This window comes from Myotis brandtii, unplaced genomic scaffold (assembly GCF_000412655.1).
Source record: "Myotis brandtii unplaced genomic scaffold, ASM41265v1 scaffold657, whole genome shotgun sequence".
Taxonomy (NCBI): domain Eukaryota; kingdom Metazoa; phylum Chordata; class Mammalia; order Chiroptera; family Vespertilionidae; genus Myotis; species Myotis brandtii.
This window is the reverse complement of record NW_005370552.1, coordinates 2,378,278-2,391,925: the sequence shown is the minus strand read 5'-3', so window position 1 is coordinate 2,391,925 and position 13,648 is coordinate 2,378,278. Positions and strand designations below refer to the sequence as shown.

General features: G+C 46.4%; 1 protein-coding gene across 1 annotated transcript in view; it reads left to right on the top strand.

The window, feature by feature from the left end:
- The window catches only part of CASK (calcium/calmodulin-dependent serine protein kinase (MAGUK family)), a 247,896-nt gene that overhangs the window by 177,764 nt on the left and 56,484 nt on the right, over window positions 1-13,648 (top strand). The window contains exon 12 of the mRNA XM_014528878.1: window positions 2,791-2,912. Within this exon, the coding sequence (XP_014384364.1) occupies window positions 2,791-2,912 (122 nt within the window). The remainder of the gene's footprint in view (window positions 1-2,790; window positions 2,913-13,648) is intronic.

Sequence of the window (13,648 nt, the reverse complement as noted above, 5' to 3'; positions counted from 1 at the left end):
CTTTAAAACGTGGTGATGGGAATATTCTGTAGCCTAACTAGTATCAGTGTCAGCATCCCCGTTGTGACATTATATAACAGTTTTGGGGGAACCTGGGGAAGTGCATGTGAGATCTCTGTATTATTTCTTACAACTGGATGTGAATCACAAAATAAAAAATCAAATTTTAATAAAACTGGCCACAGTAATTTCCATGTGGATAACCACTTGATTTATAGCTTAAGCCCCACATCTCTAACATAATAAATAGTACCACAAAGAAGCAGTTGCTTATATAGCAACTTGCTTTCTAGTGGAGAAAACTTGGAATGTATGGACAAGAACAGAATGAAGTCTGAATAGGAAAATAAAGATAACTACTGTTACCCTTTTGGTGTATTTCATTTGGGGTTTTTTCTGACTGTGTATTTATCGGTCACAATTGGGAAAATACCATTTATGTGGTTTTGTATTCTGCTTTGTTGAATTTCATATCATGAGGATTTCTGTTTTTAAAAGTCTTTAAAAGCAGTTTTCATTTGGCTACGTAGTCCATTCTATAGATGTTCTGTACTTGATGTGATCATTCTCTAATTGTTAGATTTTTTTCCATTTTGTATTATAAACTAGAGGCCTGGTGCACGAATTTGTGCATGGCTGGGGTCCCTTGGCCTGGCCGGCGATCACGGCCAATCGGGGCGGCCGGCCGGGGAGAGGGACCGGGAGAGGTTGACCAGCTGTGGGAGCGCACTGACCACCAGGGGGTAGCTCCTGCATTGAGCAACTGCCCCCTGGTGGTCAGTGCGCATCATAGCAACTGGTCATTTGGTTAACTGGTCGTAACGGTCACTTAGGCTTTTATATATAGAGAGATCTCTTTATACATGATACTTTTTCTTCGTTTCCTGTTTTTCCTTAAGGTGGGTTCTGTAAATGGAACTACCGAATCAAAGCTCATGAGCATTTTTAAGGCTCTTTGTTCTGTTACCAGATTGCTTTCTGGAAAAGTGGTACCCATTTACATTCTCACCACTAAGGGCGTGCGAATGGTTAAGGTCCAAGACAGAAGTAATTAGAAACAGCATCGCATTCCAGAACAGACAGATTCCAGATACATATCTTCATCTAAAGCAGAGGTTCTCAACCTGTGGGTCGCAACTCCTTTGGTGGTCAAACGACCCTTTCACAGGGGTCGCCTAAGACCATCCTGCATATCAGATATTTATGTTACAATTCATAACAGTAGCAACATTACAGTTATGAAGTAGCAACGAAAATAATTTTATGGTTGGGTCACAACATGAGGAACTGTATTTAAAGGGCAAGAAGGTTGAGAACCACTGATCTAAAGCAAGGTTTCTCAACCTCAGCACTGTTGACATTTGGCACTGCATCATTCATTCCAGGGAAGGGGGACTGTCCTGGGCATTGTGGACTGTTTAATAGCACCCCAGGCCTCTACCCACTAGTGACAGTAGCACAACCTGTCCCCCCACCACCACGGTTGTAACAACCAAAAATGCAAAAATGTGGGACAAAATTGCCGCCGAAAACTGCTGATCCAAGACTTACATGTGCAACAAGGCGCTTGTGCTTAGAATTTCCCTAGCATTGCACGCTGGTTCCTGAAGCCCCGCCTCGCAGGGTTTCCCTTCTTTCTCTGGAGTAAGTGTGTACAGGCCGTCTGCAGGGTAAAGGAGGCTAGTCACTTCTTTAAGACTTTGTTACTACTTGGTGTATATTTTCCCTGCTGCTGGCTCTCAGGATTCCTGGTCAGAAGAGGAAATTAAAAGAAAGTGACCGCACTACCATATGCTTTGCCTTGCAGAAATGGTCTGCCCTAATATTTAACACTAGAGGCCCAGTGCACAAAATTTGTGCACTCAGGGGGTGGGGGCCCCTCAGCCTGGATTGCGAGAGGGTGGCGGCGAGGCTGAGGGACCCCACCGGTGCACAATAGGGGCTGGGGAGGGACACGGGAGGTTGGCCAGCCGGGAGGGACCACGGGAGGGCTCCAGGGCGTGTCCGGCTCATCTCACTCAGTCCCGATCGGCTGGACCCCAGCAGCAAGCTAACCTACCAGTCAGAGTGTCTGTCCCCTGGTGGTCAGTGCACATCATAGCAAGTGGTTAAGCGGCCTTAGTATATCATTAGCATATTACGCTTTGATTGGTTGAACGGATGACAGGACACTTAGAATATTAGGCTTTTATTATATAGGATGGTGTTTGGAAGTATCAGTCAGTATACTTACCCTTCGTCTTTGTCTTCTGAATAGAAAGGGTCCAGTAGACTGAGGATGACTTGCTTCTCTTGACTTTGTATGTGAACAAAGAAAAAAGAAGCCTATTTTACACGGCAGGGGCTCCCCGCTGAAGGGGTTGGTCCCTCAGGTCTGGCTTTACCTTCAGTTCCTGCTGGAATGGCCTATAGGAAAGGTTCACCGTGTTACTTCTGTAATATCCCAGCACATCGCGGGGCCAGGGAACCCACATTCCTCTGATGGATAGCTTGCTGCACCCGGGTCTTCTAGCGGCTCGATTATAGTTGATCAATTTCCTTAATTCAAGTAAGACCAGCTTCAATTTACTCTGAAAAATGAAGCGCACACATTACATTCTTAAGAACATAAACTCAGCAAAAACACTCCATCCTGAAAGATCTGAAATTCTGTGTAAGTCTATCCTTCGCTCAGGACACTGACCTTTGACGTCTGCCGGTCAGCCCATTGTTCTGAAATGCAGCACGCACATGGCCCAGGTTGGTCCGCCATTGACTGTGTGCCGGCTGTCGTTCTGTCTGTCCCCCCAGGAGCCGTCTCACAGGTGCTGGACAGCCTGGAAGAGATCCACGCGCTCACAGACTGCAGCGAGAAGGACTTAGACTTTCTACACAGCGTATTCCAAGACCAGCATCTTCACACGCTACTAGACGTAAGTCTTCCTTTTTGTTATCATTTTGGGGGGGGTAAGTATTTAGCGTGTCATTTCACTTTATGTTCATTTCTCGATGTCCATAATAATAGTCCTTTGTCGGTTGCCTTAAGTCTGTGGGCAATCATCCATCACAGATTCAGAACTAAAATAAAGTGCTGGATGACAGAGAGCACAGTTCATGGTGAAAAAATCATGCGTGTGTATTTCTATTAGAAGAACCCATTGATCTCAGCCGTGGTTACTTTTCACTGCTTTAAACACTGTTTTGAAAACATCGCGCCTCAAGCATGAGGATAGGAGAGAGAAAAGCCAAGAAAATATTGGGTAATGGACCGTGTTCCCACATTTCAGATCTAATGTTGCCGATTTTCTGAGACTCGGTGCCTCCTTCAAACAGAGAATGCACTTCATTATGAAACGACAGGGCCATTGCGAGCAGGTCGAGATGCACAGAGAAAGCAGAAGCCGATCGTTCCCACCCTCCTTCATCTCAGTCACGTTTTAGTAAAATGTCGTGGTTGTCATGATATTGAAATCAGACATTGACCTCTGTTCCCAGCTATTCACATGTCTGTTGTGCTCTGTCATTGCTGCCCATGATGCAAAGCGTTCACCGTGTGCGGCTCCCGCAGGAGGCATGCCCTTCGCTGGGCCTGGGCCGTGCGATGGATGCAAGAAGCTGCAGCTGAGCGTGGAGTTGGGCTTATGTCAGTGCAGTCGGTGGCTAGGGCTTGGCTCAGACTGACTGGCCTCCTCTAGATCCAGGGCTTCCTGTCATGGAAAGGCTCAGAGACGCCCACATTGGTGTCTGAAGTTGTCTTTCTCTCACTGATACAACAAGGGGTCTGAGCGCCCCAAGCCTGAGACTCGGGGGAAATGCCAGGGCACGGCTGGCGTCCACAGGGAAGGGCGGGTGGGCAGGGCCAGGCTGGCCTCTGGGGCGGGGCCAGCCAGCAGCTCTTGCCCAATGCCAGCCTCAGACCTCACGGAAACATCTGGAATGACGGCTGCCTTCTTGGGTGGACGCTGTTCCAGCTTCAGAAGAGACTCGGAGTTTGGAGAGGAAAGACACGCCTCCAGGTCTCGTGGGTGCTTCTGACTTAGAAACTCAGAGATGTGTCTACCGTGTCAGCATCTGCCTCCCAGCGCACCTGGCTCTCAAAGGGGCTCTGCTCGGTGACAGGACGCCACATCTGCAGAATTGGGCAGACGGGGCTCCGCGGGAACCCCAGTCCCTGCCTGCGGTAACCGGCTGTGAGGCCGGCCCAGGGCAGTGTTGGGAGGCACTTGGTTGTAACGATCCAAACTGAGCCGCCCTTCGGTGAGCGCTTAATCGTGCCCTCCAGCCCGGAGATGCACTTCTCAGCTCTTGTTTCAGACCCACGCCCCCCACTGGGGATCGAGCCCGCAACCTGGGCCTGTGCCCTGACCAGGAATTGAACCGTGACCTCCTGGTTCATAGATCGATGCTCAACCACTGAGCCACGCCAGCCAGGCTCATCTTTTCTTTCTTTCTTTCTCTCTTTCCTTCTTTCTTTTAAAATATTTTTATTGATATCAGAGAGGACGGGAGAGGGAGAGAGAGAGAAACATCCATGATGAGGGAGGATCATGGATCGGCTGCCCCCTGCATGCCCCACACTGGGGATCGAGCCCGCAACCTGGGCCTGTGCCCTGACCAGGAATTGAACCGTGACCTCCTGGTTCATAGATCGATGCTCAACCACTGAGCCACACCAGCCGGGCCCATTAAAATGTCTTTAGTACTTAAATGCTTGTGGTGTGCACCAAAAAAGGAACACAGTCTGGCCATCTCTTGAGAAGAAGCTTTTCGAACTTGGACCATTCATGATTCTTCCTTCTAAGCTTCCATATCTCATCATTGGATTTGGATTGTTTTGTTTTGCAAAATCAATGTTGGTTCCCTATTAAGGATTCCAAGTAGCGACACCTCATGGCATAGTTTTGCGGACCTGGGATTGACTGTTACTTAATCCCACTGAGACAGTTTATAAAATACCTTAATTATATTGGAACAATTCCTGTTGATTCCAAAATAGCTAAATGCGAGGCCCTCGTTCTTACGCTGCCAAGAAACAGGACTAAGTTCCTATAGAAGACTAAAGATCGCCTGCTGTCTTATTTTTTCTAGTCATGCCTTTAAAACAGTAACAAACTCGACATTCAAAGAAAGATTATTAGCAGTTACTTAGAGGAAGCAAAACACGTGTCATGTTGAAAGAACTCACAGTAAAACAAAAGAAGAAATACAGTGGCTCCACTGCGGGGGGAGGGGATGCTCTCTAATTTGAATTCTAGTAAAACCCATCTGGTTTCATCTGGAGTTAGAACTAGGTCCAGAATCTCTAAATATTTGCTACCCAACCAGTTCCACCGGGCACACACCCTGCTCCTTGTTTTGTAGGAAGCAAGAAAGAGGCTTGTGGAGGAGCCGTGCCTGGCCCAGCTTGGCCCAGTGTGTCTACTTTCGGAACTTAAAAGCCCTGGTGCAGCCCAGCCGGTGTGGCTCAGTGGTTGAGCATCGGCCTATGAACCAGGAGGTCAGGGTTCGATTCCCAGTCAGGCACATGCCCGGGTTGCGGGCTCTATCCCCAGTAGGGAGCGTGCGGGAGGCAGCCGGTCCATGTTTCTATCTCTCTATCCCTGTCCCTTCCTCTTTTTAAAATCAATAAAAATATTTTTAAAAGCACTGTCGCAGAGATGGTCTGTATGTGAAATGTACAGACCCATTTTAGTATAATACAACTTGTCATGTGTATTAATTTGCTGAAACTGCCATCACAAAGCACCCTGAACCGGGCGGCTGCAAATAGAAATTACTCCCTCGAGGCTGGAGGTCCTAGATCAGGATGTCAGCTGGGCTGGGCTCCCTCCAAGGAGCCGAGGGAAGAATCCCTCCTCGCCTCTGTCCGTTTCTGGTAGTTGCCTGCAATCCTCGGCTTGTGGGTGCATCACTCCGATCTCCAACTCCATCTTCACGTGGCATTTTCTCCTGCATGTGTGTGACTCTGTGCCTTCACATGACTTCCTGTAAGGCCTCCTGGCATGGGGTTGAGGGCCCCCCCTAATTCAATATGACCGCATCCGTTTTAAAAATATATTTCTGTTTATTCCAGACCGGAAGGGAGAGGGAGAGAGAAATAGAAACATCAACGATGAGAGAGAATCATGGATCGGCTGCCTCCTGCACGCCCCACACTGGGGATGGAGCCTGCAACCCGGGCCTGTGCCCTGACCGGGAATCGAACCGTGACCTCCTGGTTCATAGGTCAACTCTAAACCACTGAGCCACACCAGCCGGGCAATATGACCTCATCTTAATTAATGACATCTACAAAGACCGTATTTCCAGATACGGTCATATTCAGAAAACATGAATTTTGAGGGGCAGTATTCAGCCCAGTGCCTCATGGGAATCTGATTTTTGCCCTGAATTGATTCTTCGGGTGTGAGTGCAGATGACACAAATCTAATATAAAATAGTGACATGTTACAAGTGATACGTTACCCTGTCGTTCATGAATTGGGCTTTCTCGGGAATTGGTGTTAAAGTGCAGTTAGTTATGTCTTTTAATGATATTTTGAACTAGTTTGGGCTTGGAACTTGCATGTGACCCATGGGATGGTCACATGATGGATGTCTCTGTGATGGGCTGAAAAATCAAGAGGAGGTGTGGTGTATGTTTTTTAGACAAAAAGCATTTTGCAAATTTTATTTCCTGGTAATTCTCAGTCTTCTCACTTTCTTGTGGAAATGTTCCTATTACAGAATAAATGTTTATTTTATAAGTCAACAGTGTCATAAAACATTGTTAAGTGACACATTTATCTCTCACCCTGCCAAACTCTGACAACTGAGTTTTAAACATTCACCCACCATCTGTCATACCTCGGAGCAGCTTTTAGCGTTCACTGCTGTTTCAGAGTAAGGGTGAGACCCCACCTAGTTAAGATGATTTCTGTGGGAAGCCCTGAAATCATGTTTTCTAAAAATGTAATTAGTTATTAGATTAATGAAACAAAAACTACTGGCAATAGCCACTTAATTTAGCAGGGTGTTTTGTTTTTTAAAATATATGTTTCTTGATTTCAGAGAGGAAAAATAAGAGATAAAAACATCAATGATGGGAGAGAATCACGGGTCGGCTGCCTCCTGCACGCCCCCCCACTGGGGATCGAGCCCACAACCCGGGCATGTGCCCTGACCGGGAATCGAACCATGACCTCCTGGTTCATAGGTGGACGCTCAACCACTGAGCCACGCCGGCCAGGCATTTTTTTTCCTTTAATTTAGCTCTTTTATTTTTTTTTACTGTTTTTATTGATTTTGAGAGAGAGAGAGAGAGGCAGAGAGAGAGAAACATTAATGATAGAGAAACATCACCAATCAGGTGCCTCCTGCACGCCCGCTACTGGGGATCAAGCCCACACTCTGGGCATGTGCTCTGACCGGGAATCGAATTTAGCAGTTTTATATTATTAATTTATAAGTAGATTTTTATCATGGATCCAGTAACATTTTCAAATATTGCATTAGAAAGAAACCGGTGTCTGGACTCCTCCATATTTTGTTTCACTGGCGCCTGTATTATCATTCTTTGCTGCTCAGGGAGAGGCAGAGTTAGAGGTTTTCTCTCTGCCCCGGAGCTGGTACTGGAAAACTGCGACTTGATTTACTGGTTTGCTTTTTTGAGAGGATGTGAAATTAGTAGTCAGATTTGGGAACAGCATATTTTTAGAACTTGGATGTTTCCTAAAAGAGCTTCTACGGTAATTTGATGGTTTTGAGCAATTTGGAGTCTGAGAAAGAACCTGATACACTGTTGTATTTGGATGTTTAAATAGACTACCAGTCAGGAAATGCCAAAGCGAAGTTTCCCATGAATTTCTAGTCCAGTCGATTCGCACTTAAATGTCTGCAATAATAAGGCCTGTCTGAGGGCCTTCAAAGGCTGAGCAGCTGGTGCCTTCTCGGGGTCCCATCCCCTCTTTCTTTAAAATATGTTTTTATTGATTTCAGAGAGGAAGGGAGGGAGAGGGAGAGAGAGATAGAAACATCCATGATGAGAGAGAATCATGGATTGGCTGCCTCCTACACGCCCCACACTGGGGATCGAGCCCACAACCAGGCATGTGCCCTGACTGGGAATTGAACCTCCTGGTTCATAGGTTGATGTTCAACCACTGAGTCATGCCAGTCAAGCAGTTATGCTTTTTTATGAAAGGAACTAGAGGCCTGGTGCACAAATTCATGCACCAGTGGGGTCCCTCGGCCTGGCCTGCGGGATCGGGCCAAAACTGGCTCTCCAACATCCCCCAAGGGGTCCGGGATTGTGAGAAGGTGCAGGCCAGGCCGAGGGACCCCACCGGTGCACAATCGTGGCCAGGGAGGGACACAGGAGGTTGGCCAGCTGGGAAGGGACCACGGGAGGGCTCCAGGGCATGTCGGGTCCGTCTTGCTCAGTCCCGATCGGCCGGACCCCAGCAGCAAGCTAACCTGCCGGTTGGAGTGTCTGCCCTCCGGTGGTCAGTGCACATCATAGTGAGCGGTTGAGTGGCCTTAGCATATCATTAGCATATTACGCTTTGATTGGTTGAACGGCCAACCAGATGACCAGACACTTAGCATATTGGGCTTTTATTATATAGGATGTGTGATTTTCACTGAAAGCATTATTAATTACAGGAGGCCCTCTAGTTCCCCTATTTCTTCAGATGAATTAATTCTTCAGACAGGGGTTGGAATTTACTCTAAAATGCCAAGAACAATGAATCACCTAGTCCCCGGTACCAGTGTTTCCCAGTGAGTGCCATTCTCTGTTGTGACACCTCAGTAAACTTTACCAGAAGGCATAGGAATGTTCCCAAAGCCGTCGAAGTGCAGCAAGCACTGGTCTTTCTTTCCGGAAAGGAGGCCTTTTGCCCCAGACAGGAATGCGATACGCTCGGTTAAAGAACATTCGGTGGGACTGGCTTCACAGTCCAGGAACATAGCTCTCCTTCTCTTTGCGGCCCTTCAAAAATTATCTCATCCAACCACTTCTGCTAGGCTGTCTTTGTCTTGTTCTCTTTTAACTTCCCACAACAGAAATTTGGTTTTGCTACAGCTCCTTGTCCAAATGCTTGGCGCTTACCTAAGCACAATAAAGGTCATATCATAATAAGTATTGCATCGGTCATTAAATAACATAGTATATGGCAAAGCCAATATAAATGTTTTCTTTTAAAGCAGCAAAGTACTAATAGGATATTCATTTAGTGTAAATGTTATTGAACTATTGTTGTGGATGCTTCAATATGTAAAGCACATTCAGAAATGAGGTTTTTAACCTTTTTTAACAATTTTTTTCGTGTTTTTTTAATGGGAAAGTTTATATTATAGTGACATTTCTCACAGTTGGACAAACTCTTCGATCTGGTATTTGAAAGTGCACTGTTTCAGAAGGTTTGATTAAAGGCAAAATAAAGCCTGCCTATGTCATCTACGTAGGCTTGTTTTCCCTCATGATTTCTTTTGCTTGCTCAAGAATAGGCATTATAGCCTGGCTGGTATGGCTCAGTGGTTGAGCCTTGAGCTATAAACCAGGAGGTCCCGGGTTCGATTCCTGGTCAGGGCATATGCCCGGGTTGCAGGCTCAATCCCCAGTGTGGGGCTGTGCAGGAGGCAGCCAATCCATGATGTTTCTCTGTCATCAATGTTTCTATCTCTCTATCCCTCTCACTTCCTCTCTCTAAAAATCAATTAAAAAACATATTTACAAAAAAGAATAGGCATTGTGACCTGTTTCTCCCAGGACCGGGTTTTAGAGTCCTTTGCCAACTGAAAAAGGCCAGGGGAACAGTCAAGTCGGGTCATCTGCTGCCACTGTTTGAGTTTCTCAGAAAGAGCTGCAAACTGACCAGAAATCCGCCCCATCGACCTACACAGTCTTTTTAGATTGAACTGGAAGGTCGAGCTAGTCTCATGGGATGGAAACAAAAGCCGGTCCATACCGACAAGCAACGCCGAAGCCAACAAGGGCCTCCTTAGGGAAGACAGGTCATCATGGATATAGAGCAGCGTGTTACTAAGCCAGCTGGGCCCCTTTTTTATTTTATTGGGGTGACATTAGTCAACATGAACATACAGGTTTCAGGTGTGGATGACTAATGTGCAAAATCTGTGTATAGGACCAGGTGCCACCACCCGAAGTCAGATCTTCTCCTGTCCCCTCATGTTAGGACCCCCTTCTCCCCCCACCCCTCTCCCTCTGGCAGCACCATGCTGCTGTTTGTGTCCACGAGTTTCAGTTTTATATCCCACATCTGAGTGAAATCCCATAGTTCCTAGCTTTTTCTGACTGACTTATTTCACTTCGCATAACGTTCTCAAGGTCCATCCATCCATTGCTTTTCAGAGAGTGTGGAAGGGAAGGAGGGAGGGAGGGTAAGAGAGAGAGAAACATCGAGTGGAGAGAGACACATCGACCTTGCTAAATGCTGCGTAGAAACTGTGAGCTTGAAAACAAAGGCATCTATTTGAGGACTAGAAATCAAAAGGAAGTGCGATATAGTCGAGTGTGGTTAAAAAATGAAATGGCCCTGGCTGGTTTGGCTCAGTGGATAGAACATCGGCCTGCAGACTGAAAGGTCCTGGGTTCGATTCCAGTTAAGGGCATGTACCTTGGTTGCGGGCACATCCCCAGTAGGGAGTGTGCAGGAGGCAGCTGATCGATGTTTCTTTCTCATCGATGTTTCTAACTCTCTATTCCTCTCCCCTCCTCTCTGTAAAAAAATCAATAAAATAGATATTTTTTAAAATGAGACGATTTCGTATTTTGAATGGAAATAGAAAGTGACATAGTAGCGGATTCCTTCATCTTTATGTTGGAGGGTGCGATCTCAGGAGAGCTGGATTTCATATCACCACCGACTTCATTCTGCTTTGTTTCAAAGAGCCCGTCTCAAATATAGAAGGCGGCCTCCTAACGGAACTGGGCTTGCAGACAGACAGACAGAGCGAGTCCGCGGGCTGTGTGGGCACCTCTGCCCCGGCCCAGAGTGGGCAGGGAGCCCGTGGCCTGTGTACCAGACAATGTCCAGCTCCGTTTCCCGTGCCGCTTCCTACATTTCCTCATTTCGCTGTGGGGTTTTTTTTTAAATGTTTTTGTGGGTTTCTTTTAGTAAAAAATGCTGAGGTTGGGTAACTATCATTTCATTAGAAAGAAAAAACAAATAGATTCATTCTTGTTTTCTCTCCAGAGATAATTCATTAACATTTTTCCCTCCCTCCACCTCACCTTCTATGCTTCAGATTTACAAATACATTTGTTATCTTCAATTTTCAGGAAAGCAAATAGCAAAAGGAATATATTTGGGGGTTTTGTTGTTGTTGTTTAGTTTTGGTTTTGAGGTGGGGTTTTTTTTAATATTTTTTATTGGTTTCAGAGAGGAAGGGAGTGGGAGAGAGAGAGAAACATCCATGATGGGAGAGAATCATGGATCAGCTGCCTCCTGCACACCCCGCCCCCCCTGGGGATCAAGCCCACAACCTGGGCATGTGCCCTGACCGGGAATCGAACCATGACCTCCTGGTTCATGGATCGATGCTCAACCACTGAGCCACACCTGCCGGGCAAGGAATATTCTTTGTCATTTCAATCCACCCTGAATGTCAGCTTCTAGTGCATCAGCTACAGCTCTCGGGCCAAGCCAGCCGCCTGTTCTTGAAGGGAGTTGTGTTGTACCACAGCCACACCCACTCATTTATGAATCATTAGTGGCTGCCTTCACATGCGTGGCTGGGTTGAGTGGTTGTGACAAAATTCAAATGGCCCTCCACGACCGAATATTTACCATCTGGCCAGGAAAGGATGAGGATTCTAACATTTTTACCGGGGCAGGGCTGTAGTTGATTGGCTAATATCTTGATTGTTGAAAGTTTTATAGATGTCCCTCTTTTCCCCCCCATTAACACCTCCCCCGCCTCCTCTCCCAGGCCTTTACCACACTATTGTCCGTGTCCCTGAGTTTTGCATATATGCATACAAGGTCTTTGGTTAATCTCGTCTCACCCACCCCCATACACACACTCTGAGATTCGTCGATCTGTTGTTGTAGGCTTCCACCTGATGCTTGTCTTTCTCTGACTGGCTTATTTCACTTAGCATGATACTTTCCAGGTCCCTCCATGCTGTCTCAAAGGGTACAAGATCCTTCTTTTGTACAGCTGCATAGTATTCCATGGTGTAGATGTACCACAGCTTTTTATCCACTCATCTATTGATGGGCACTTGGGCTGTTTCCAGATCTTGGCTATTGTAAGCAATGCTGGGATCACTGGGTGCAATAGCAGTTCCATACTTAATTTTTGAGGAAACTCCATACTGCTCTCCACAGTGGCTGCGCCAGTCTGCATTCCCACCAGCAGTGCACGAGGGTTCCCTTTTCTCCACCTCCTCTCCAGCACTTGTTTGTTGATGGTAGCCATTCTGACAGGTGTGACATGGTACCTCATTGTCCTTTTAATTTGCATCTCTCTGATATCAAAATGAAAAGGGAACCCACTATATGAGAGAACATATTTGCCAATGATACATCTGATAAGGGGTTAATTTCCAAAATATATAAAGTACTCATGCAACTCAACAGATGGCCAAGAGACATATGAGAAAATGGTCAATGCCATTAATCATCACCTCACACCTGTCAGAATGGCTACCATCAACCAATCAACAAGTGACAAGGGCTCGAATGGTGGTTCTCACTTTCCTACTCCATGCCTCAGTTTCCCCATCTGTAAAGTGGGGAGAATAGGGGTGCCAACCTTATAGGGTTATTTGAGTAATGTGTATTAAGAACTTTAAGTAGGAACTAGCATGTAATAAGTGCTCAATAAAAGTAGCACTTGTCATTGTTGTTATTAGTACTGCTATTCTTACTCTCAGAACTTAACACTGCATCTAAGATTGACAGCTACCCGAAGCAGAGACTTCTAGACCCCGTTTCAAGTTCTGATTCAGTAGGTCTGGAGGGAGGCCAGAACCTGCATGTTTCCTACCCCCCTCAGCTGATTATGCTCTGAGTCCTCAAGAAAGCACTCTGAGCTCTAGCCAATGTGGCTCAGTGGCTAGAGCATCAGGCCTGCGGACCGAAGGGTGTCCCAGGTTCAATTCCGGTCAAGGGCACATGCCTGGGTTGCGGGCTAAGTCCCATGTGCAGGAGGCAGCCAATCCATGATTCCCTCTCATCATGGATCTTTCTATCTCTCCCTTCCTCTCTGAAATTAATAAAAATATTTTTTTTAAAAAAAACCACTCTGACCTGAGACCCAGGGAGCCGCGCTTGGCACAGCAAGGCCCGGCCGAAAATAAAAGGTCTCCAGTGGGATTTCTGTGGCTTTGTGAGTACCAACCAGCGCGCATGGATCCAATGTGTAAATAGAAACGCAGACGAATCCTCGCTGCAAAGTGTGAGAGCAGCGCTCGTGGTAGCCCTTGGCCAAGAAAAAGACAAACTTTATGTGGTGAGATTATCATAGAGCGATAGTGCCGCCAACTTGGGAAGCTTCTGTTAGGTCTTCTCTTCACACGGTAGCGTTCAAGAGTCGTAAGCATTGTTATTATTCATGTTGTTTTTTACTTTGATTGTCAATACTTGGACAGGTCGGGTGATGACTATGTCTATTTTTTTTACGTGTTATGTATTTTCAATGTTTTTGTTTAACTGATGGC